The 23438-nt window shown below is 51.5% G+C and overlaps 2 protein-coding genes across 6 annotated transcripts in view; both read right to left on the bottom strand.

The window, feature by feature from the left end:
* The window catches only part of XXYLT1 (xyloside xylosyltransferase 1), a 40288-nt gene that overhangs the window by 13717 nt on the left and 3133 nt on the right, over positions 1 to 23438 (bottom strand). The window contains exons 1-2 of one of the 4 annotated variants that reach the window (XM_054283060.1): positions 18282 to 18677; positions 12608 to 12755 (exon numbers count right to left, since the gene is read on the bottom strand). In XM_054283060.1, coding sequence (XP_054139035.1) covers positions 12608 to 12755; positions 18282 to 18677 — 544 coding nt within the window. Of the gene's footprint in view, positions 1 to 12607; positions 12756 to 13189; positions 13969 to 15506; positions 15685 to 18281; positions 18678 to 23438 lie in introns of those variants that run through there. The other 3 variants (XM_054283063.1, XM_054283064.1, XM_054283062.1) reach the window with 3 other exon arrangements.
* Positions 18779 to 23438, bottom strand: part of ACAP2 (ArfGAP with coiled-coil, ankyrin repeat and PH domains 2) — a 63465-nt gene continuing 58805 nt past the window's right edge. For both annotated transcript variants that reach the window (XM_054283058.1, XM_054283059.1), the window contains one exon: positions 18779 to 22604. In XM_054283058.1, coding sequence (XP_054139033.1) covers positions 22501 to 22604 — 104 coding nt within the window. In that variant the 3' untranslated portion in view covers positions 18779 to 22500. The remainder of the gene's footprint in view (positions 22605 to 23438) is intronic.

The following is a 23438-nucleotide window of genomic DNA, read 5'->3' as shown; positions in this document are numbered from 1 at the left end:
TAGCTTCAACCTAGCCTTTCTCGGTTTCTGGAAGTGCTTCTGCAGTGCCAACCTTGCAAAATTCCATGTTTACTTTCAGCTACTCCAGGAGTGTTTCCCACCTCCATCCCAGACAGCATCCATCCTGGCCCAACATATCAAAGCAATTCCCATCATGGATAGCATCAGTTCACCCCATGACACTTCCAGTATCACCTGCACCAACCCATTAGCTCCCAGCAGCTTGCCATGGGCTTCCCTGAGGAAGAGGCCACAGAGGTGACAGCCCTGTGCCTGCACAGAACTGCTGGTGATCTGCAGCAGCCTGGAACACTGTTACTGCTGGTGGTACCCTCTCAGAGGCAAGGGGGGTTCTAAAGACATGGAAACATCTTCCACTTGCAGTGAGACATCAAGAGCAAGGAAAGGCTGGAGGACATCATTCTCAAGGCTGGGCCTGAGGTACTTAACAGGGTCAGGTCCCTGCCTGAATTTGTCCCAGTCTCCTCTGCAGCACAAGAAAGACTGAAAGATGGAGATGCTGCTTGGGAGAGTGTGCAGGAGAGGTGCCTTGACAAGATTGCTTGTCCCAGGTGGATCTGGGGATGCTGCATGGATTGCAGCAGGCCAAGTGCAATGCAGCAAGTGCAGACACTACAAGAGATCAAGCCACTAGATGGGATCATCCAGCAACAAGCAAAGCCATGGTTATCTTCTGGCCAGGCCAGCTCAGCTCAGCCCTTCTCAGGGACTGTGAGTGGAGCCATCCCCAGGGTATTATGTAATGCCCCCTCTATGTGTGTTATAAAAGCCAAGAGCAAATTGGCCAGGTTGCTTAGCACTCAGCAGTAATTGGATTGTAAGGCTGTGTCAATGTCTTTTGGTCCCACTCATCATGCACAGGTGCCCTTACAGCTCCCTGCAGGCTAGACCTGCCTGTCACCACCACTTCCAGAGCAATTAGCAAACCAAGCCTTCATCCTTCCTCCTGCCCAGTACCTGCAGGCAGGAGGACAAGCCCTGCCTGCCCTCACCTTCTGCTGTGCCTGTGGGCAGGGCTTCCCATCAGCCTGTTGTTGCTGGGGCAGTGCCCCCATGGTTCCTGATACCTTCACCTTGTTGTGCTTGGGACAGGCTGCTGGCTACTCCTGGCTGCTGAGAGCAGGAGGCAATGGCTCTGTTTTCAGCCCCCAAAGCCACCATGGCACTGAGAGCAGCCAGGCACCAGCAGTTATCCCCCAGCACAGGAGTGCAGCTTTGCATTTTCAAAAGTGTTCATTGCTTGGTGTTTGTGTTTCAAGCAGATGCTGGGCTGTACAGCAGCTCTGAATTTTTTGCAGATCTTGCACTAATCTAGGACTCTTGGCAATTGGTCATACCTACCACATTGTCCTCATTTGAGAGCAAAAAGGCCCTGTGAGGTTAAGCAAGAAATATACTGCTTACACTGCAAAGCACCCAAGCAGAAATACAAATCAAGGAGAAACAGTATCTGAGCTACAACTCAGGCTGTATCTCAATTTATTTTTTTAACATCCATCATGCTCTATCTGCTAAAGCGAAAGGCCATGCTCCCTTCAGCTGTCAGTATGGCAATCCCCAGGCCTACCTAGTGTTTACCATCACCATAATTCTCTGTTTGCAGAGATTTAAACCCCAGGCACAGTAAATCACCACAGGCTAAAGCAGGTCTTGACCTGAAAGCAATTTCCCCCAGCCTTCCGAACTGCCTCAAAAATGGCCAGTGCAACTGAAGCATATGAATCAGCAGAGCAGAGGATTTCTGCAGTAAGGAACAAGACAAGTATCCCACATGCACCCAACCTCCCCAGTGGCTCAAACCACAGTGGGGCAAACCCCCAAATTCAAAAACATTACCACACTTGAGAATACCCAGACTGGTCACAAAACTCCAGGACAAGAAGACCTTGGACTTACACCACAATCTCAGCTCCAGAGAAATGTGGGGAGCCTGAGCCCTACAAGAGACTGGGAAGAGGGGATGGGATTCCCAGGAGCATCCCAGCACCACTCCCCCTGGTGCACAGCAGCCTCATCAAGTTTCAATTAAATCAACTGTGAGCCACGTCATCCGATTGTTCTGTAAAATTACAGCTGAACACAACTGCAGTTAATCACAGGGGAGAATGAAAGCTGTCCCAGCACCTCAGTGGGTGAAAGCTCTGGAGGGTCCCTGTAGCCCAGCCAGCTGTCCCCAGAAGCCCCAGCTGAGCAGGGGGCTGAGCTGAGCACAGCTGCAGTGCCAGGCAGGGATGGCAGTGCCACAGGAGCCCAGCATGGAGACACACAGTTTATTTACACACACACACCCTGGCTTCTCCATCCTGCCCTTCCTTAGAGGCTTCCCATGTTTGGCTCACCCCAGCACACTGGTCCATGCTGTGCACTGTGCTTCCCACAGAGAATACTCACCAAGAAATTAAACCCAGAATGCACCAAGTACTTTTTTTCCTTTGATTTTTTTAAATTTTAAATTTTTTTTGTTAAAGCAAGCATGAACTGCAACACTGAGACATAAGTGAGCATGGGTGACATGAAGCATCACTTTGCCAGATGCAGCTTGCATGCACAGATTAATGGCTGAGATGATTTCTCTGCCTGGGCCTGGCAAGGGGCCAGGCACTAACATTTCTGATGTGTCATGCTCTCTTACCCTTCCACCGAGCCTTTGTCCTGGCTGCCATGCAGGGGCGGAGGGATCGCGTGCTCTCTTAGGCACAAGCTGCTCACGGGGATCCAGCTGGAAATGTGGGAAAAGGCTGAGTGTTCTGCTCAGCAGGGAGTTTTCTAACTTTGCCACACTGTGTGGAACCCTCCTCTCTGTTCAGCTCCAGTTCCTCCAGCCACGGCATGGAGAGGGGAGCTGTGCAATTCAGAGATGATCTCCATTAGCAGTGACAGTTTTATAGGACAGGTTGGCCCCATTTACAGCTCGTAATCTTTTACTGCTGCCTTGTATCAGCAGCTACAGCAGGGCTGTGCTCCAGGCTTGGCTCAAAACCTCCCCAGCCCTGCCCAGAGGCGAATGGCCAGGTTCAGAGATGCCTCATCCCACCACAGCCTCATCCAGTGAGGGGGCAGAGGCAGGCAGAGGTCATGTCCCTGTGCCCTGCTGCCCCACATTCTCTGCCAGGACCCAGCACACAGATAGGCACCCCTTTGGTGTACTGAGGGGCACAGCAGGTTGTCTGGATGCTCTGAAAGGCACCCAGGAGCCCCTGTGGTAGCAGGCAGCTTCTGCAGCAAGTCCAACAGCCCTTCTCAAAAACTGCCCCAGGGCACAGCAGGGATAGAGCAGGTATGCAGTGGGCCAGGCCACTCCACCACTGGAATGACACTTGGGAGCAAACTTGGTCTAGATGAGCAATCTGATTTACCAAGTGACACACCTGTCCATGGCAGGGGGGCTGGACACAGATGAACTTCAGAGTCCCTTCCAACCCAAACCATTGTAAGACTCTATGAAATTGCTCTTCCCAGAAATGTCAGGCAGGATCATGAACGGCAGCAGGGGGCACAGGGAGGAGGTGAGCTGCTTTGGTGGACAGAGCCAGAGCTCTGGTGATGTCATGCAGCTTCATGCCAACGAGGAGAGACTCCTCCAACACAGAATCATGAAATTATTTAGACTGGAAAAGACCTTTAAGATCATCGAGTCCAACTGTTAACCTGGCACATATCAGCTGGGAGCACCTTGACCTCCCCTGCATCACAGCAGTGACTTTTGAGAGCAGAGGTTCTTCAAGAGGTCAGATCAACAAGGGCATTGCTGGGATTACTGCCCCAGCTGTGACCCAGGCACACCACTTTGCCTTTTCCCAGGGAGCCAGCACCTCCCAGTCCTGCAACACAGGGAGGCAGGACCCCACTCCATCCTTCAGGAGGCAGTGCAGGGTGGTGGCCTGGACAGGGCTGGGACTGGGAGCTGCTGGAGGGAGAGCAGCTCAGTGAACCTTCTGCAGGGCCAGCAGCAGCTGCAGCCAGCACGGGTGACACAGTGCAGCCAAGTGACAGGAGTGTCCCCTGCTGGCTGCAGCTCTGGGTGTGCAGGGCAGCAGTGGGCTGTGGCAAAGGGCCAGGGGGTGGCTGTTCATTTTACCACTTGACTGGACCACCAGAAGGAAGAGAGCCAAGCAACCAAAGCTCTCTGAGTGGGAGTCAGAAGGGCTGGGGATCTCTGGTCTACAAATGCTGGGCACACCTGGACAGCTGCCCCTCCACCTCTCTGAATCACTTTGAGCAATGTTTTTTTAGTCAGGTTTTTTAGCTGTGCCCAGCATGGCAGGAGAAGATCCCAAGGGAAGAAGGGGCTGTGAAGGACCAGCAGTGACTTTTAGATGGCTGCCTTGGGCCATAAACGTCCTGGAGCAGGGCAGCAGGCGGCAGCTGCAGCGGGCAGCGTGCCTGAGGAGCAACACGTGGATCCACAGAGCTGCCTGTCCTGGCTGTGAAACCACAACCCGCCGCCCTCACTGCCTCTGAGAGATGTGTGGCCAAGAAAAACTGCACTCCCACAGCCAGCACCATGGCCAAGCATGGATGCAGAGTGGGTGACAGGCTCCAGAGGTCCTTGTGCAACCCAGAGGGTACTGCCCAGCAGCAGCAGCCAGCTGTCCCCAAAAGCCTCAGCTGCAGCAGGGCACGAGAACAGCTGCAGTGCCAGGCAGGGATGCCAGCACCTCAACAAGCCCAATATGGAGGCACACAGTTTATTTACACAAACATGCTGGGTTCTCCATCCTGCCCTTCATTAGAGGCTCCCTGGGTTTGGCTCACCCCTGCACTGGCAGCTGCCCCTGGCTGCTCTCCCTGCTGCTGTCAGCAGGGCTGTGAGCAGCTTCCTCTCTGGCTGTGTGCTCCCCTGGCCAGGCCTTGTTTTCTCCACACACCGCCTCCCCTCTGTGCCCAGCATTAATCACTGCTGCCTGCCCAGCTGACCTCGGCAGCACCAGAGAGCCTCGCCCAGAGGAAGCAGCCAAGGCAGGGGCAAACAGGCACGTGTGCAAGCACAACACACTCCTCAGAGCTTGCTGCCACTGAGCTGGCAGCTGGGGGGCTGCAGTCCCCCTTCCCAGGACATGGTGCTGCTCCAGAGCCCACCCTCCCAAGAGAAGATGATGCTACAAAGCCCTGCACCAGCACAGCTTGCCAAGGTGCAGAGCAGCTTACCTTCCAGCTGTGTGCTTCAACACGAGTCCTGCTGTCTGCCATGCAGCCAAGGGTGCCCTCCATGCCTTGGGACAGCCCAGCAGCCTCCTCCCTGCACACAGAGCTCCAGGGAAGTGCAGGGGTGATGTGCCCCAGCAGCCTGGCTGCTAACCAGCTTTCTGCAGCACTGATTAGGCACCAGCAGAGCAGAGCAGTGGCTGAAGCACAGCAGCTAATCAGCCTATCAGCTAATTAAAAAATTAGGCTGTCTGCCAGAGACAGATGACAAATCATTGCTACCACCCACGCAGGGCAGGCACCTGGGTGAGCTCAGGGGTCTGCAGCAGCAGCAATGTTCCCAGGTACTGACAGCAGCACCACCTGGATTGCCTTGCTCCACGCCCCACAGCCATCTCCTGAGGAAAGGGGACGACTCTGCAGGAGATGGATGTGTTCTGTTCCAGGAAACTAATTTTTCCTGGGCATCCAAGTGTCCCCTTGTAATCCATCAAGGTCTGAGGGACTCATATTTAGCAGTACTCAACACCTTGGCTCTTACCTGGACTCAAAGGCAGCAACATGGCTAAGCATGCAATAGGTTTCAGGATGGAAGTGGAAATGCTGTTTGCCTTTTATTTAATACATGCTACTGCTGGGGGAGGAGTGTGAAAACACTTTTTGGAGCTGGAGGAAGAGCAGCAGGAAATCTTTTAATCTGACAAAATAAGGTTTGATTCCAGCTTGCTATAAATTACAAAAGAGTGGATGGAAAGCTGTAAAGTAATGAGCAGGTGAGATGGAAAGGGAAACCAAAAAGAGACACAGGAAAATAAATTTTCTGGGCTCAGATCCCAGTTAACTGCATACACTGGGGGAAAGGGCTGCAGGCAGATTTTGTCCTTGTTTCTTCCTGCGAAACTCTAATGAGCTATGGCAGAGCAGGGAGAGGCTGTGAGGGAAAGCAGCCCTGGCATCAACACGGGGTGACCCCCAGAAGCTTCCAGGCCTTTGGGAATGGGGCAGCTGCTCTGGCTGGGGAGACAGGAGGGCAGCACCCACCACAGCTGGGTGATGAGACCCTGCTGCTCTGTGGGAGCGGGGGGAGCAGCCAGCCCTGGCCTGACAGATCTAGGACATCCAAAAATAATCGATGGTGACACTGCAGCAAGGGGCAGGCAGTGGAAATGATGAGAAGTGACACTACCCCCGGGGGCTGCGGGCCACCTCGGCCCCAGAGGCAGCAGTGCCACAGGGAAGGGGTCTGTGCTGTGATGCAGCACTCAGGAGACTTCCGGGCACTTGCTGAGCAGCAGCCACGTCCCCCTCATCAGGGCAGCCCTTCCTGGCGCCTCCTCCACACCAGGGCTGGGGCCAAGGAGCTCTCCTGCCAGGACAGGCACGTCCCACAGGCATAATCCCACAGATGGGACTAGCAGCTCCTCTCAGCACATGTGGACCCCTCTACAAGGCCACAGCCTCCAGCGTTTACCTGGGGTGGGCTTACTCAGAGGTCTGCTGTTGCCTGCTCCTGAAAAGCATCATGAAAACAGCTCTCTCAGCACAACAGGCTCACCCCAGCAAGGAACAATGGCTGGCACAGCCATCCCTATTGCTCGCAAAATGATCACCCCAGCGTCTTCCCTTCCCATCACAGGACCTGACATAAGAGCTTGCAGCTCAGAGACAGGCTGGGAAGGGAGTCTGGCTGTTTTTCACATGCTTGTGGCACAAAGCAGGGAGGGAGGTTATGAGAGCACATCAGAAACTATTAGCGCTCCCTCCATCCCCGCAAAGATGGAAACATTTTTGCCAGAAAGCAAACCCTTCAGCTACTGCAGCATCCCTTGGGAGCTGTGGTTTGAGAGCACATGGCTCTGGGGCCAGCTCCCATGACTCTGCCACAGACCCCAGTTTTCTGTGCCTTTTCCCAACATCTCCCCGTTGGTAGCACACAATCAAGCCTGAAGCATGTGGGACGTGGGCACTCTCCTCCCAGCCCTCTCCCTCCCAACAGCTGCATCTCTGCATTCCCTGATGTGGTGGGGCTCAGCAGTGGTGGCAGTGCTCAGCCAGCAGGAAAGGATCAGCAGTGACGCACTTTCAAATGCTCACTTATCACGATTATTACAGTGATTTGCTGAGTTCTGTGGGCAGCTGCCCTGTGCACCAGGAATTGCTCTGCAGCTGACAGGAGGAAGAAGGGGGAGTGATGCCTCCCCACCTCCCTCCACCTCAGAGACCTCTGATGCCCTGTGTGACACAGGATGTGTGCAGTGCAGCTCTGCACGTGGGTGCTGTTGAGGGGACACAGCACACGTGGCACCCCACAGGCAAACAGAGTCCAACCTGGGCAATCCCATGCTGTGGATTGAAACAGTGCAGAGGCAACGTTGAATCCTCATGCAGACATCCCTACAAAAGCAATCAACAATGTGTTCAGGATGCTGCCTGTGGGATAGCATTGCTTTCCAGAAGGCCACTAGCAGAAGACAGCTACTGGTTGAGGCATTATTCCAGTACCCAGAGTGCTTTCCTGGTACCTCTGTGCTTAACCCTTCCCCCAGCTTCCAGGCTCTCCACCTCCACAGCCAGAGCAGGAGTGCTCCAGGTGCCCGGCCTCGGCACAGGCAAAGTGCCCTGAGAAAGCACAGCACAGCTCAGTGCCTGCTCCAACACGTCTCCTGGCTGGCCTTTGCCTTCCCTCCAGCTCTGCTTGGTGGGAAAAGCATAAGCTGATGTTCACAGAGGCCTCTGTCTCCAGGCTGGTAATCCCAGAGCAGACAAAGGCTGATATCAGTTTCGTGGGAGAACAAGCCGGAGCGAGCAGCTGGATGCTGTTGCAGGCAGCACCAAACCCCAAGCGACTGGGGCTTGGTCATTGTCAGGCTGCTTGGACAAACATCATTATAATCTGGTCTGTGCTTAACAATCAGTATAGCTGTTGATAATGAGCTGGAGAAATTGCCCTGCTCAGAGTCTGAAGCCAGGGAGACCACTGGACTTCCCATGGATCCTGGTGTGTCACAGGTGCTGTCTGGACACTGGCTATGCAGCCAAAGACACAGCTCCCTGCTGGCAGTCCCTTCCCCAGACACAGAGCTGCTTATTCACCCCCAGCAGCCACCCCTGCTTCCCCCAGCACCCACATCTGTGTCCTCCTGACATGCTTCTGCACAGCTGGCAGCTCCAGGACAAACTGGGCTTGCTGTCCAACACACAGCAGCTGGCTGTGATTCCCTCCTCCATGAGGCAGCCCAGCACCTACAGCATCCTGCAGAAAGGAGCTCTACAGATCACCACACTCTGTTTTGAACATCCTTTTCACCAATTTTGATGTCTCCCAGTGCCTGTACAAACTTCTGCCTTGTATGGCTGATGGTTTCATGGACCACACCATAACCCCCTTGGCCAGCCCCCTCCCAGACTGGAGGGTCCCAGTCAGCCAGGCTTGTCCCACACAGAAGCCAAGGCCCTCTCTAAACCTCTCTCATTTTTCACCAACAGACCATGCTGATATGCCATAAATTTTGGCAATACATAACAATTAGTTCCACTCTGTTCTCCTTCCTCATAGCTCCACACCTTTATTTAGTCCCACAGAGACTTACCCACTTCTCCCACTGCTGCCTAGTCTCCTTACAAGCCCCCTGTGAACAGCCTCACCACCAGCAGAACAAGCTCCTGAGTTTTCAGGCAGCAAGTACCCAGGTACATCTTCAGCACCTGGAAGATGCAGAATGCTGCATGAGGGCTAAACTCACACCCTGCAGAGCCCAGGGGACTTGTGCTCATGTTCCCACCCTTTATCACAGCTTCTGCCTTCAGGCTGGGCTGGACAGTAAGAGAGAAACCCTGAGAATGCCCCCACATGCTGCCAAGGGGAGGAGATCACTACACCCAGAGATGCTGCTACTCCCCAAGGAGACAGCCAGTTTCAGCAGCCAGGAAACTCTGCTACCTCCAATTTGCCAAATACCATCTCCAGTCAAGTTCTGCTAAACACCCTCACTCCATGGGAGTGAAGCACAGTACTGTCAGCCAGGTTTCTGAGCCTCCCCTGAACTAATGGGACTCCACTCCTCTAAGCTGGCAGAGATAAGCCACAAAGCTGCTTCTGTGTCATGTCTCATTTTCCCTCTGCTTCTTATTCTCCCACAGGGTCATCCTGCTGCAGCACCATCAGCAACACCAATGGAATTGAACACCAAATGGCAGTTTTCAAAGCTCTACCCAAGCTGCTGGGTGCTGCTGGCTCTCCCTTGGCCCACCAGCTCCTTAGGAAGAACACTTGTTAAATAAATTTTTCTTGGAAACAACCTTGGGCGAAGAATGGGCACCAAGAATTCCCTGGGGAGCTCCCAGCTTTCCCAGGCTGCCCTTCTCTCACATCAACTCCTCCTCCCCTCCCTTGTGGCACCAGGAGTCTGTCCCCAGACCTTGCCTGCCAGACAGACCTACCCAGACATTACTACTTCATGTACCCACAGAAGGGTGGTAAAAAGCTTGCTGGGCTGCCTGATTTACACAACTAAAATGACAAGTGATAGAGGGATCAAAGCCAGTCAGGAAGGAAGAGGTCCCCTCTGGATGGGCCCACTGAAAAGGAAAGTGAAAAGATCTGGGTCCTTGTTCTCCCTCCTCCTCTTTGCGCTGCTCTGTGAGTCTCAAGACCATTTCATGCTGACATTGTCGTCATCCTGGCAGCTCCTTCTAAGCCTGAACCTGCTTGTCCTCTCTGTGCAACTTTCCCCTCACTTCCCCCTTCCATCAGAACCATTCTGATGGATCAAGCACTGCTCCAGCTCCCTGGGCCTGGCCACACCACATTAAATGGGGATTTATGAGCCTCGAGCACAGACAAGAGTTATGCAGTCTGCACTTCTGCGTGCTGCATACCAACTCCCCAGCTGGTTTAAATCAGATTAACTCCACTGATGTAAGATATTTAAGGCAAGAGTGTTCCATGATTTACACCAGCTAAGAAGCTGTTATATTATAACTTGGCAGCTGCAGGTTTTAGATGTGAAGTTTTTTGGGCAAAGATCCCAAGCAACAGTAAACGACAGAGCAGCTGAGTGGCAAACCCCATTTAACCTCAGTGCCATGTGCATGCAGCCAGCACATGTCCCACAAAAGTCCCTAAAAAAATAAAATAACTGGTGTTCAGTTTTCAGTGCCACCAGTCTGCAAAGTCAATGCTCCATCATAACCCATAGATTCCAAACAAATCACTAAATCATGATACTGTGGAAATGCGTCTCTTCAAAAAATGATATATTTGGTAAACTAAAGCCAGGCAATTTTAGTACAAAGGTCGCTTGCTACTGAAAAAATCCCCATAGACTGATTGATGCAAATGCAAATGAACACACCAGAGAGTTTAGTATTCAGATCAGGGCCTTCATTTCTGCTAGAGGATGCTCAAGCTTCCAATCAAATCTGGATTCCACAAAAAGTGGCGCTAATGGTGTGGAGGCAGATGTGCTTGGAGAGGTGCACAAAAAGACACAGCATGCAGGGCAGAACACAACATTCAAGGCCGAAGAAATGGCAAAGAAATACACCAGGAAAAATGGTAATAGTGCCTGAAAAAGAGGGCTTGGTCCTTTCTCCTCCGACTTAGCAAAGTGGCTTGTTCAGCCCAGTAGATACTGCTTGTCAGAGCCAGGAGGGCAGCAAGAGCCATTCCCACATCACCTGCAAGCCTGGGAGTGGCAGCAGAGCAGAGCTGCAGCCTTTCCTGTGCCTCTCCTTCAGTGCTGGCTGCACAGGGAGGAGGCTGCTGAGCCCCACCAGCCCCATAAATCACCAGGCACCCAGCACAGCAAACCTGACCTCCCTTGCAAGGGAAATATATATCAGCTTTACTAGCAGCTTCTGAAACAAAAACTAAACTCACGAAACTGTAAAAATGCCTCTTTAAACATCCTGTGCCCCAACAGACCATTGAAAGCCCTGTCAGGCCGAGGGAGAGCAAACAAGCTTTCCAAGAGATGAGGGCTGATGAACTGAGAAAAAGCATTTCAGACTGAGCAGCTTCTTGCTGGCAGGCAGCACGACAGGGATATCTTTAGCACACAGCAAAGACAGAGTAGGGAATCAGGAGGAGTGAATTAGCCAGCATTAATACCATCATTTGTATGCAGTGTACTTCAAAGCATTCACAGTGCAGACAGCACCAGACACACACAAAATTACCCAAGTCTGGGGGAGAGCCATGTAGAGCACATTTGCTGGAGCCCACAGAGTAATGATCAGTGAGCTGGGATGGGACTCTCAGGGCCAGCACTGCCCCACTGTTTAATGAGCTAGTGTGGGAAGGCCATGCCACAGGGGCAAGTCCACAAAGGACAGAGGAAGTCTCAAGAAGCACAGTAGAGGCAGGAGCTCCTAAGTAGAGCCAAAGTGGGACAGGACTCAGCAGGGCCACAGGGGAGGTGTATCTGCTCACATCCCAGCAACAGTGCACCTGAGATCCATGGTAGGAAGTCTGGAGGGAGAATTAGAGCTGGGCAGAGGCTCCAGATGCCAAGCAGGCTGCTGGTGCCAGCAGTGCTAGCCCTGGGAACACGCACACATGTGGGAACAGGCCACCATTGCATGACAGCCACAAGCAGCTTTGAGAGGCTGGTCACCTCCTCCTGGGGCAGTGTATGGCCAGACAGGGTCACCTGCAGCCTGCCATGCCCAGGACATGTGACCAGCCCAGCAAGGGATGCTGCCATCACTGGTGCATCAGGCCAGCCAGGCAGCTGGCAGGGAGAGCCCAGTGACAAGCAGGGCTGCAGGAGCTCCAGTGCAGGGGTTTGGAGCCCAAGGACACAAAACCCTACTTGTGCAACCAAAGACCAGAGAGCATGCTGGTTCCATGAGAGGCAACTGCACACAGCCAGGGGAGGAAAATGGCATCAGCTGAGCTGAGCCCCTTCTGCCAGTTGCCTTGTTTTCCTGCAGAGTTCTTGCTGTTTCTGCACTTGATAACAGCAGAGGCACAATAAGGAAACTTAAGTGACCAGCGGCTGCTAATCAGCAAAGCTTTCCAAAAGCTCCCTAAAGCCAAGAGGAAAGACTCAACAACTACTCCCTGCTGATACTCAAGAGTGCACAGCTACACCACAGACACACAGCATCTATTTCTGCTGGCACCACAAGGGGAAAGGGGCTGTAAACACACACAGAGAACAAGCCTGTTTGCTCCTGTCTCACCTCTCCTATCATCTCAGGGCATAAAGGCAGGGCCAGCTGCCATGTGACAAGGAGAACCTCCTGTCACTCATGCCAGTGGAGACCTGGATGAGGTCTTGGACTGGTAAGTCCATCACTCTGCAGAAAGGAGCAGAATCCTAGGAGTCCATCCCAAAAGTTTATTAGCTTTGTATTTCAAATACCACTAGATAACATCTCTGTGCAGAAGAGAAAGAGAGCCTGTGCTGCTGGAGGCAGCAGAGCAGAGACCTACCTTTGGGCATGATGCGATGCATTGCAACTGACAGGAAGAAGATGGAGTCGCTGTAGTAGGTCCCCGATCCAGCACTGAAGTGTTTCTGCATGGCCTCAACAATGGGAAACAGCTTTTCTGTCAGCTCATTCACATCATGGACGATTACCTGGCAGAGACACCAGAAACACCACTCAGCCACTGCTCCTGGGGACAGGCCCAGCTCCAGCAGCCTCTGCCCAGCCCCCAGCAGCACGGGCCGAGAGGGAGGTTGGTAAAGCACAAACAGCGCTGCTGGCACTGCAGCTGCACAAAGGGGCCTGCCTGCCCTGGCCCCTGCACATCCTCTTGATGCAAGAACAGGCTAAGTGCAGGGAAAGGAGGACTTTCACAGCCATTTTGTAACTGTAAGGTGGGCAGAGACTTGAATCCCCTCACACAACCAAGTGTGTTCCATGTTTTGGGCTGTTTCTCTGGTCTGTTCCCACTGCCTGATGCAAGCACATATCTGGTCTCCCATATGGAGCCCATCAGAAGAGGCAACAGCTCACTCCAGGCTCTGGTGTGCTGCGGTTTAGAGCCAAGCCAGACCACATCACTTACCCTGAGGACCAAGGCTTGCTCCCTCCTACAGAAGCAGGCTGTGACAGGGCCAGGGACACAGCCCAGATTTGCTGCTCCTCAGCCTGGCATGGAGGCAAGCTCTGCAGCACGTCCCGGCGGGGCTGCAGGGGGAAAGGGAGGACAGGCCGCAGCACGCTGACGAAAATCCAAACATCAGGAGCTACAGCACAGCAACTTCTGTAGATGGATCTCAGCCTGCCTGTGCTGGAGTTCTGCTGGTGCTCAGCCAGCCCTGCTCTGCCTCCCTCAGCCCTGCGGGAGCCCATGCACCAGCACGGGCCCTGGCACGCCTGCGCCATGGTTATGTCCCAGAAACAGGAGCAACCCCAAATGCACCTTGCCAGCTACTGACATTTTACAAGCTTATAATTTATTCTGGTCAAAGTCCAATGGACAGAAGCTTTCATGCAGCTTGTTATACCCACAGAAGGATACAGGTCACTGAATCACACAAGATAATGAGAGGGATTTTCAGGATAATTAAGAGAGATGAGGGACATGACCCTGGTGCAGATAAGGGGGAGTGCAGGAACTTGAGTGTGGACACTTGGGGTCGTGCTGCCTTCTTCAGGTCAGGGAAAGCACGAAAAGCCCTGCTGAAACTAAAGTCCAGCCAGGACATGACATTGCAGCAGTACTTGAATTTTGTACAGGGGAACCTATCGACCTTGTTTGAGGGATACCAAGATACTTCCACAAACTGGTCCCACCTTCAGCAGGGAACACAAACCACAATCTTTGTAGCTTGCTTTCAAACGAAACTATTTCAATGGGTCTAGTTTCACTTCTTTTCCCTACTAAAATTTAATCTGCTTAAAAAAAAGGGGCCCTGCACTATATACTTAAAACATGCAAGAGAGCACTTGCTTTTTTTTGTTTTAATTAAAAGAAAACCTAAACCAAGCCAAATGCTTCAGAGGAGGTGGCTCTGGAGCCTGTGCTGGTGCAATAACCATCCTCTCCATGGGGTGCACAAGGAGCTGCACTAATGCTCGGCTGGTGCAGAGACTGAGGCAGTGGGCAGTCTGGAGCTTCTCCTTCCACAGCTTTTTGCAGAACACATTGCTCAGACCAATGCACTCTCACGGCAGAGTGGAGCTTGCTGGATGCAGGGCTGTGCTCGTGGCTCCCATGATACACTGAACACACTGAGGTGATGGGGCTGTGCTGGCACTGGCCAGGATGGCTGAGCCAAGGCAGGGCAGTGCTGGGGGACAGGCACAGCCCTATGGCCTGTCCTGGGGAGGGCACTCTCCACACCCACGCTGGGCCCTGGCCATCATTGGGGTCTGTGCAGAGGCTCCATGGCCAGCACGTCCTTCAGCAGGGCGGCCCCGCTGCTGTCCCGGCTGCTGGGCTCGGAGCCAAGGCCTGCAGCAGAACAGCAGGAAAAACACAGAACAACACGTTCCAGGAAAGTGCATTGGAGAGCTCATCAGCAGCCACACCTGCCTTTGGGCAGCACAGCACAGTCCCCAGGACACTGCAGGGGAGGAAACTCTGTTACCATTCGGCAGCACCTCACCCCAGCTTTGTGGTGCCATCCCGGTGACAGCACCTGTGCTGAGCAGGACACAGCCAAAGGTGTCCAAACAAGCAAACCACCACTACTCTCTCAGTGCAAAGGCACTGGCAGCCTGTTCATGAAACTGAGCAGCACCAGCATGGGGATGTGTGATGGTCTGCTCCCAGCCCAGCTGGGCAGCTTTGGGGTCTGGCTGGGCTGGAGAAGCATGGAAGAGAAATACAGCACCTGTAACCACCCTTCTGCATCCAGCAAAGGCAGCCTGAGGTGTGTACAGCACATAAAAATGGGGGAGAAAATGCCAAACCAATTCCAGTCACCTCTGAAGTGAGCACACTGCCAAGCACCAGTGGACAAAATTTATAGGAGAAATACTCCTGAAACTCGAGACACAGCATCATCTGCCTTTCCACTCCTGCCAAAGAAAACAGGAAAAACATGTCTTTTGCCCAATCTTTTGTACTTCTGCAAAGCAAACTCCTGAGCAGCTGAATTTTGCTCCTGCAGCCACAGGCCAGGCAGTCTCTCTGGGACTTTGAAGGCTTCTTTCCTCCTCATTGCTGATTTTAGCACAGCTTGTTAATCTGCTGCTAATTTTGTACTTCGTTATTTATTTGTGTAACAGCTCTTAGTAAATCCCTGTAGCTAAATCCAACCACGTTTGCTGAGGACATTAAGAAAAGTTCTAGGGGTTTCCTGTGCAAGCAGTTTTATAAACACACGTCACACTGAGGAAAGATCCTTTCTAGTGATTCACTAAGAAAAAACAACCTGCATTTCTTTTTCCTTTAACTTCCCCTCCTTCCCACGGCGATCATCCTCACAGGTCTCTGTAAGCAAGGTGTGATGGCAGCCCAGTTAACATCCACCCCAGCAGCGTCCTTCGTGGGGCTCATCTGAACAGGAAAACAGGATGAGCAGAGAGCCGAAGGCGTAGTTCGTGTTGTTATGGCAGGGAAATGGAATCAGTAAGAGACAGGAATCGCACAGGAATCGCAGCACACAGCCTGGAGTGGCAGGAAACGGGGTGAGCCGCTGCTCTGTGTAAGCACGGTGTGGGCCGAGGCTGGCCCAGGCTCGCTGCCGGGCACCTCCCGCGGGCCGGGGGTCGGGAGAGGCCGCAGAGATCCCCCTGCCAGTCGTGTGCGGGACTCGCTCTCTGCCACTGCTGTCACCAGGCCCCGGCGAGAGCCCACCGAGGCCCCGCTCGGCAGCACGGCCGCGGGCCGGGTCCGCCCGCCGCCTCCCGGCCGCACACGCGGAGCACGGGCTCCCTCTGCCGCCGCCGCCCGGCTGCGCTCCCGCTGCACAGCTGGGGCACAGCTGGGCCACATCTGCACGGCCACGGAGCGGTGACGCCACACAGCGACTGCCCCCGCCCGGACAGCCCTGCCCTGCCGGCAGGGTCCAGGTCCAAGCTGTTCCCACACACCCACCGCCTGCACCCCACAGCCCCTCTGCCCTCACTGCACACTGAGCCCGGGCTGCAGCCGGCTGCTTCCATCTCCAGGAGACTTTGAAAGTGCTGCCTCTGCCTAGGGAGAGAGAAAAGCTGCCCACAACCTCCCCCAAAGGTTACGATCCATGTCTGACTCTGGGATTCACGCTAACAGAGAAGCCAACTGATCCCAGCTTTGCTAGGATGGGAGGGCAAGGGCAGCTCCAAAAGCTGGGCCTGAATCACTTCCTCATGAAGAAAAGGTAAAGCTCAGGGTGTTTTATCAGTCTGGCCTTGGTGGCTCCAGCTGCCCCCTGAGCACTTTATCAAGCCTTATATCTGGGCCTGTGCTAGGAAAGGAGCATAAGAACCAGGAGAGTGTTCTGCACACACCAGGAGGAGCAGGAAAAGAGAGGTCTCAGGATAGAGATGGGTTACTGCTGGAGCCAGCTGAGCATCAGGATCAATCATCTTCAACATTTTAGCAGGAGCACCAGAAGTCCAAGATAGGCATAAGTTTCCCACTGGTAAAGAAGAGGAATGGGATAGGCTACAACAAGAATAAAGAGGTGCTGTCACCTGCTGGTGTTCCAGAAACTGGCACAGGATTAGGACAAGGCTGCATGCTTGAGAAGCAGAACAGCCTCTGCTCTGTACCCAAAAGCAGAGAAATGGACTGGTCCAAAACACACTGGCAATCATAGGTCAGCCAGTGAAACCAGGGTACATCAGGCTCTGCCAGGAAAGACAGAAGCAGCTGTCCCACTGAGTGAGACCTCACCTGAGGCCTCCAGATCATGCTGCCTGCCCACAGCCAGGAGAGCAGTTCTGGTGCCAGGCATACTCACCAAGCCATGAGCCAGGTTTCACTGTGACTCCACAGGCACCTACAGACAGGGGCCAATCCACAACAGACAAATCATTTCATGCCTCCAACTCCAGTTGCTCTGGAGAAATGAGGCTGGCCAGGGTGCCTGCTGAGAAGTCTCAGAGGAACAGATGGCAGTAAGGCAGTACCCACACAAAGGGGTCACTGAAAGCGATGTGCACACTGAGTGCCCGGGGGTCCTCTCACTCCAGGAGACAAAATACCACAAATGTTGGTTGGGCACCATATCAGCACTGTATCATCATGGGGCAAGTCAGTCCATCCTGTTGTGGAGTGCAAGAATCCTCCTGAGGGAGCTGTGCATGCCTTCCAGACAACTGCATAGTGTGGGTCTCCTATCATGGGTGCATGACCTGACTGAGGGCCAGCACTAGGAAAGGACTTGTTTAAAGAAAACAAGTGGTAGAATTATCGATCAGGAAAGTGTCTGCATGAAAAATGTTAAGGCTGCACTTCTAGTTTCATCTTGGCAGAATTCAGCTAATATGGAATACAGGACTTATGAGCAATAAAAGTTACAGCAGGACTAAAGGACGCTTCCAAGCAATGCTCTGCAGCCGCACCTCAGGACAGGAGCATCAGGTTACCTGGAATCTCTGAACTTAATAACCCTCCAGTTTTCAGACACCCGTCTAATGCAAAGGAAAGCCTGACCTTGCATAAACTACACATTAGCTGTGGACTTGGGAGGCAGAACCATTTCTCCGAAGAAGGAACATTGCACGTGGATGCACTCCAGCCCCTGCAGGCTCTCCACTCCTGCTCTCAAGAGCCACTAGCAGCAGGCCAACCTTCTCTCCTGATCAGGAACCCATCGAGATACAAGCACACGTGGTCCTTGTGCCGAGATGCTGAACAGCAAGACCAACAGGGCCTGCAGGAGAGCAGCACTGCTCAGAGCAACCGCTCCTCTCCAGCACAGGTGGTGTGCGGAGGTGCTCCCAGGCCACGAGCTGAGAACCGGGCAGCACCGGGACACCTCCCCGCAGGCAGCGGCGGTGGGGACACAGAGCGAGCCCCTCAAGACTCCTGAGACCGGGGAGCAGCGGGAGCTCCTCCAGCAGAGTGGGAGCGAACCGCTCTGCTGGGAGCCGCACACGGGCCTCTGGCTGAGGGAGCTCCTTCCCGCCGCTCCCAGAGCGCCGCGGGAAGGCCCCGCAGGACCCCCACAGGACCCCGCTCGCTCCCCGGGCCCGGCCCGCCCCTCGGCCCCGCGCACCTGGTGGCGGAAGGCGGCGCCGCGCAGCAGGTCCCGCAGCAGCCCGAGGCCGATGTCGCGGCTGGCGCCCTCGGTGACGAGGTGGAGGTGCAGCACCTCGGCGGCGCCCAGGCGGCCGTGCCGCAGCAGCGAGCGCAGCGCCGCCTGCGCCTTGTCGCGGAGCGCGGGGTTGCGCTCCGCCTTGGTGAACATGAAGAGGAGGTGCAGCCCGCGGGGCCCCGGGCCGGCCGGGGCGGGCGGCGTGGCGCGCAGGCGGCGGGTGGCGCTGGAGAAGGTCTCGCCGCCGCCGCCCAGGTAGTAGAAGGCGCAGACGGCCACGGCCGCGGCCGCCGCCAGGGCCGCGGGCTGCGGGCAGCGCAGGCAGCCCCGGCGCGCCGAGCCCCGCAGCGCCGCCATGGCGGGGCGGCACCGCCCCCGGGCCCGGGCCCGGGCCCGCCCCGGCGGCAGGGCGGGGACACCGGGCCGGCCCGGACAATGACACACCACACACGCCACAGTCAAGTTTTAGATACAAACTCTACAGCCGTACATAACGCGAAGGAGGGCGGAGTATACAGTCTGTACAATTACAGCTTAAGGGGGAAAAGGGTTTTTTTACATTTTACTGCTGGAATGCTTAAAAAACACCGAGTACAGAGGAACGCGCAGAGGGAAAACAAAAAGTTCATTACTTCGGAGAAAGTAACGTCTCTGCTTGAGGAAACGATGATTTCATGGCGATTTCTGTCAAGACATGGAAAACTTAGGCTTCTAACAGAAAAGTGAGTGGAATTTTTCCTCCTCTGTCATCTCCTTCCATGGGAAGAGAAACAAGAAAATACTGTATGCAGAAAGATAAAGCAAGCATATGAAAGGGTATATACCAAAGTGGTACACTCATCCTTTTCCCCAGTAGTGCCTCTCCAGAGTTGTCCCTGTTTTAAAACTGTGCCTTTGTGTAAGCACAGGAGCAAGGCATGCTGGCTGTCAGAACGCACAAGCCATAAACTCCAACTTGGGAAAAAGTGTCCATAATGAATGGGGCAGAGATTGTAGCCTGAAAAATTGATTCTCAAAATACTTTGTGTATTGAAGAATCAGAATAATCAGCTAAGTCCTTTTGACACTGTAAAAATATCATGTCCTTTGTACTTACATATTATTAGTTTCAGTTTCATCAAAGGGTTGTTTCATAGTCACTGTGTTATATTTGAGATTCTCAAGGTGAAGCAGCAGAGGTAACATCCACAATTTAAAACAGATGGCTGCAGAGAAGCACCAAAGTCCTGGAAACATGACATCAACCCTCCACTTGTTCTACTTCTCACCTTTTTAGTTTAGTGCTACAAAGTTTATGCTCTATCCAGGAGACCTAGTAATTCGGACAACACGTGTACTGATGTCATAATGCAAAACAGGAGAAACTTCCTCTTGTACAGGGAGTTGCTGACAGCAGTTGGAAGGTCTGGTTGCATTTTCTAAAACTATTTCAGCTCAGTATACAAACATGTAAAATATAAACCCCCCCAGAGTGAAAAATGCAGTATTAATACAGGATCCTTTAGCACTGTAACATTAAAAGCCACGAATGGTACAATCCAAAATCTCCAAAATCAGTGGAAAGACTGCCACTGATATCAGTGACTTCCTGGATCAGGTCCTAATGGGCAGAGAGGCTGAAGTCCACAATGTACTAATTAATGAGCACCTGGAACACACATCCATCCGATTGCAATGTGGGCTGTTTGTGAAAGCAAAGAAATACCTCTACAATCCAAATTCACCTTCACCTAAATCCATGTGAACAAATTCCAACTGTCTAACACAGGTAGTGGCATAATTCAATATGATCATTCAGAAATTTAAGTTTATATGAACCTGAAAAAGGCTTTAACAGAGTGCAGTTTATACTGGACATCCCATCATTCCCAAAAGGCCAGGGGAACAAGGCTGAGGATCACAGGTGACACACCTACTCCCTAATCCATTGAAACTCCAGAGCTCCTGACAAGTCACATCACCTGTCAGTCAGGTGGGGTTCATCCTTTAGCACAGACAGACTGACACTGCTTCCCAGACAGACGAGAGTCAGGAACACAACACATGGACATGTACAGCTACAGGAAAACAACTTCTTAGTCAAGAGAAATCATCCTGCAGAATTTGTCACAGAGATTTTGTGGCCAGGGAGGAAATCACCTGTCAAGATTTGAAATAAATCTCTCAGACCTGTTCTCCAGCAGCCTGGACTGAGACAGCAATTATGCCACTAAGCTTTAGGCAGCTTTACATTCCAGCCAATCCCACTACACACTGCCTGCCAGCCAGGCTGGGAAAGAAACATCTAGAAAAACCTGTGTCTAAGGTGTGTATTATGCAGCCATATCTTACATTGTCCCATCTGTACACCAGGAACCTTACTTTCTCTAAGATCTACTAAAACACCCATTTGCTGGTAAATACTGCTGATTAGGAAGTACATTATCATTTCATAGGCAGCTATTTAAAAACCAACGTACTAGAAATCACTGCTTACAGGTGATATCCTTAAGTTTCTTATTATTCAGACTAAATGGGCATTTTAAACGGGCAGAATCTGCTTTTCCTACCATAATTAGACCACATACAAAACAAGAACTGTCTTGCAAGATTATTCTGCTTGGAAATAAAATCCACTGGACAATTCTACAACACTACTAATTTTGTAGCACTAATAATATGCAGATTATTACACATTGGATGCAGAATTATAAATGTTTGAAATACCTTCTTACATGCCAGAAAGTTTAACTTTACCCTAGTTTACAGATTTCAATTTATTTTATCCCAGTTTTGCTTATCTTTCCATGGAGAAAAGCCAATTCATTTCCTAAATACACTTAAACAGCAGGTTAACAATGCCACAGCTATTAGGATTATTGAAAACTCACATTGATACTATGTCACCTAAAAACTCTGCTTAAGCTCTCTCCATAGGGTAGACAAATAGAGGATAAAGAATTGCATCTGCTGGTTTGAGGTTTAGGAGGATTATTATCTAGGTATAAATATCCTGATACATAAGCATATATCTTGAGACACCATTTATACATGCACAGGGGCAGAGTGGGGCTCACTACTGCATAAAGCAAATTGTCTTGCTGCCCTCACAACCCAGTTGCAGACTGTGCTCATTCATTACTTGACAGAAGTATCCACTGAAATTCTAGTTTTTCCTGTGCTCACCTTAGTTTAGACAACACATAAACACACACATCATTGCAAATCATACAAGGGCTGCTGCTTCCTGATAGAAGGGATTGATTGTCCTAAACTTTGAGTGGCTGCAAGACATGAGACTTTTATACTGAGCTTAGGGCCTGTAGTGAGAACAGCAAAAAGGAGAAACAGCCTTTGTACAACTATTCTACACAAACTTTGTTGGCTCACTATTTACATTCATGTCTCAAATTTCAAGTCTTCATGTCAAAATACTACAAACAAACCCCACATCATGTCCAAAAGGAGTAAGTTTATTTTTCATGAAAGGTTCCACATGCTCATTTAGAAGGATACTTGCTGCACTGAAAGTTTAATTTAAGAGGAAAAGAAAAAAAAGGAAAATGGACTGCTCTTAAGGGTTTGGTCCCCAGGATATATCCCTTTGTGACTGACCTGCAGTCACCAGCATAAAGGCCAGCCTGGTGCTAGAGCTTGCACTGGGGAAGAGCTTGCAGAAGAGCAGGAGCTGTCACATCTGTGAAGAAGAGCCCACCTCTAACCAGAGTCACCGCAGGAACAAGAGAATCTGTTGAGCTGCAGTCCCACAAATAGAAGGACAACTCAGTGAATCATTGCCCAAATTCCCTTCCAAACAGTCCCAGAAAATGCAACCCAGACCTTCTGTGAGAGGCACATTGTTTATGGCGGCAGGGGGACAATGCCAGCAATGGCCCTGGGCAGCAGAGCTGCTGTGAGCTCCCTGCAGCTCTGCCACCCCCGAGCTGCCAGCGCTGGCCATGGACAGGGGCTGCTTTACACTCAGCCAGCAGGGACTCAGGGGCTTGAAACATCTTCAGCTGCTGAGGTATATGTACTGGAGAACATAAACCAACTCATACACTTCCCCAGCTACCACCATCTAAAGCTACATTGGAGTGGTCATTTTATCCAAACTATCTAACAAAATGCATACAATTCATTCTGTTAAAGTAAAAAAAGACTTGCACTATAAGCTTCAGGTTCTTTTCCTTCTTGACACTTAAGACTTCTGGGAATCTGACTGCTGGAAGCGGTTTAACTTCTCTGGATTATTTGATGCCATTTGAGAAAAATCACGAAAAATGTCCTGATAAATTTCATCTCCTAGGTGGAAAAGAAAAGAGAAACACTTTTAAACATTTGTAATAGTCAACATCACCCACCATTACACAAATGCCCTACTGTGCTATCAATTACTGTGTAACACTTCATTCATGTATGAATACTGCTTCTAGATGGAGTGATGCTGATGTGAACTCTGAGGGACTGGTTACTTGCATGCATGTTCTGTAGAAGCAAATTAAACAAAGCCAAACTATACCTGAAATTGTACCTCACAGGCAGCCACACAGAGGAAAGTTCAGAGTTAGAAAGGAAAAGTTAAAAAACTTTAAAGCAACTTAAAAAGAAAAAAATATTTATTAGCTGTTAAAGAATAAAATCCTTGTTTTTGCAAGGAACTGCTAACCAAGATTCTTTACAGAAAAAAAGAATTATGGCATAAATAAAGATTTACTTGGAAACAGAGATCAGAATTCTTACAGCCAAACAGAATTCTCCACGAAAGAAACAATCAGCAAACAATAATATATATATTAAAAAAAGCAATCTTAAGTAGATAAATTATTGTTCATAAATTATTCTTGTCTATTACTTCAGCAAAAATAAAATTTCTACATTCAGTTCATCTACATCTTTCATTACATTTTTCAGTTTGATCTATAAGAACAATTGATACTTCCCCTAAAAATCTTTTTTTTAAATCATCACCCTTTGTGCTTGAACGCAACCCTACTGCTACAATATATTCCAAAATGTGTTCCTCCCCCTCCCTGGCTACACAGGAAAACACATTCAGGAGTGATTACTTCTTGAGTCATTGCCAAGTCATTCTTTTGCCACTTTAAAATGGACATTTTTTCATTCATTTTCACGTTC

The sequence above is a fragment of the Melozone crissalis genome, unplaced genomic scaffold (genome assembly GCF_028551555.1).
Source record: "Melozone crissalis strain CALT ecotype California unplaced genomic scaffold, PUWL_Pcris_2 ptg000034l_1, whole genome shotgun sequence".
In the NCBI taxonomy this organism is placed as follows: domain Eukaryota; kingdom Metazoa; phylum Chordata; class Aves; order Passeriformes; family Passerellidae; genus Melozone; species Melozone crissalis.
Note: the sequence above shows the minus strand (reverse complement) of the source record. Positions and strands in the feature narration are given on the sequence as shown.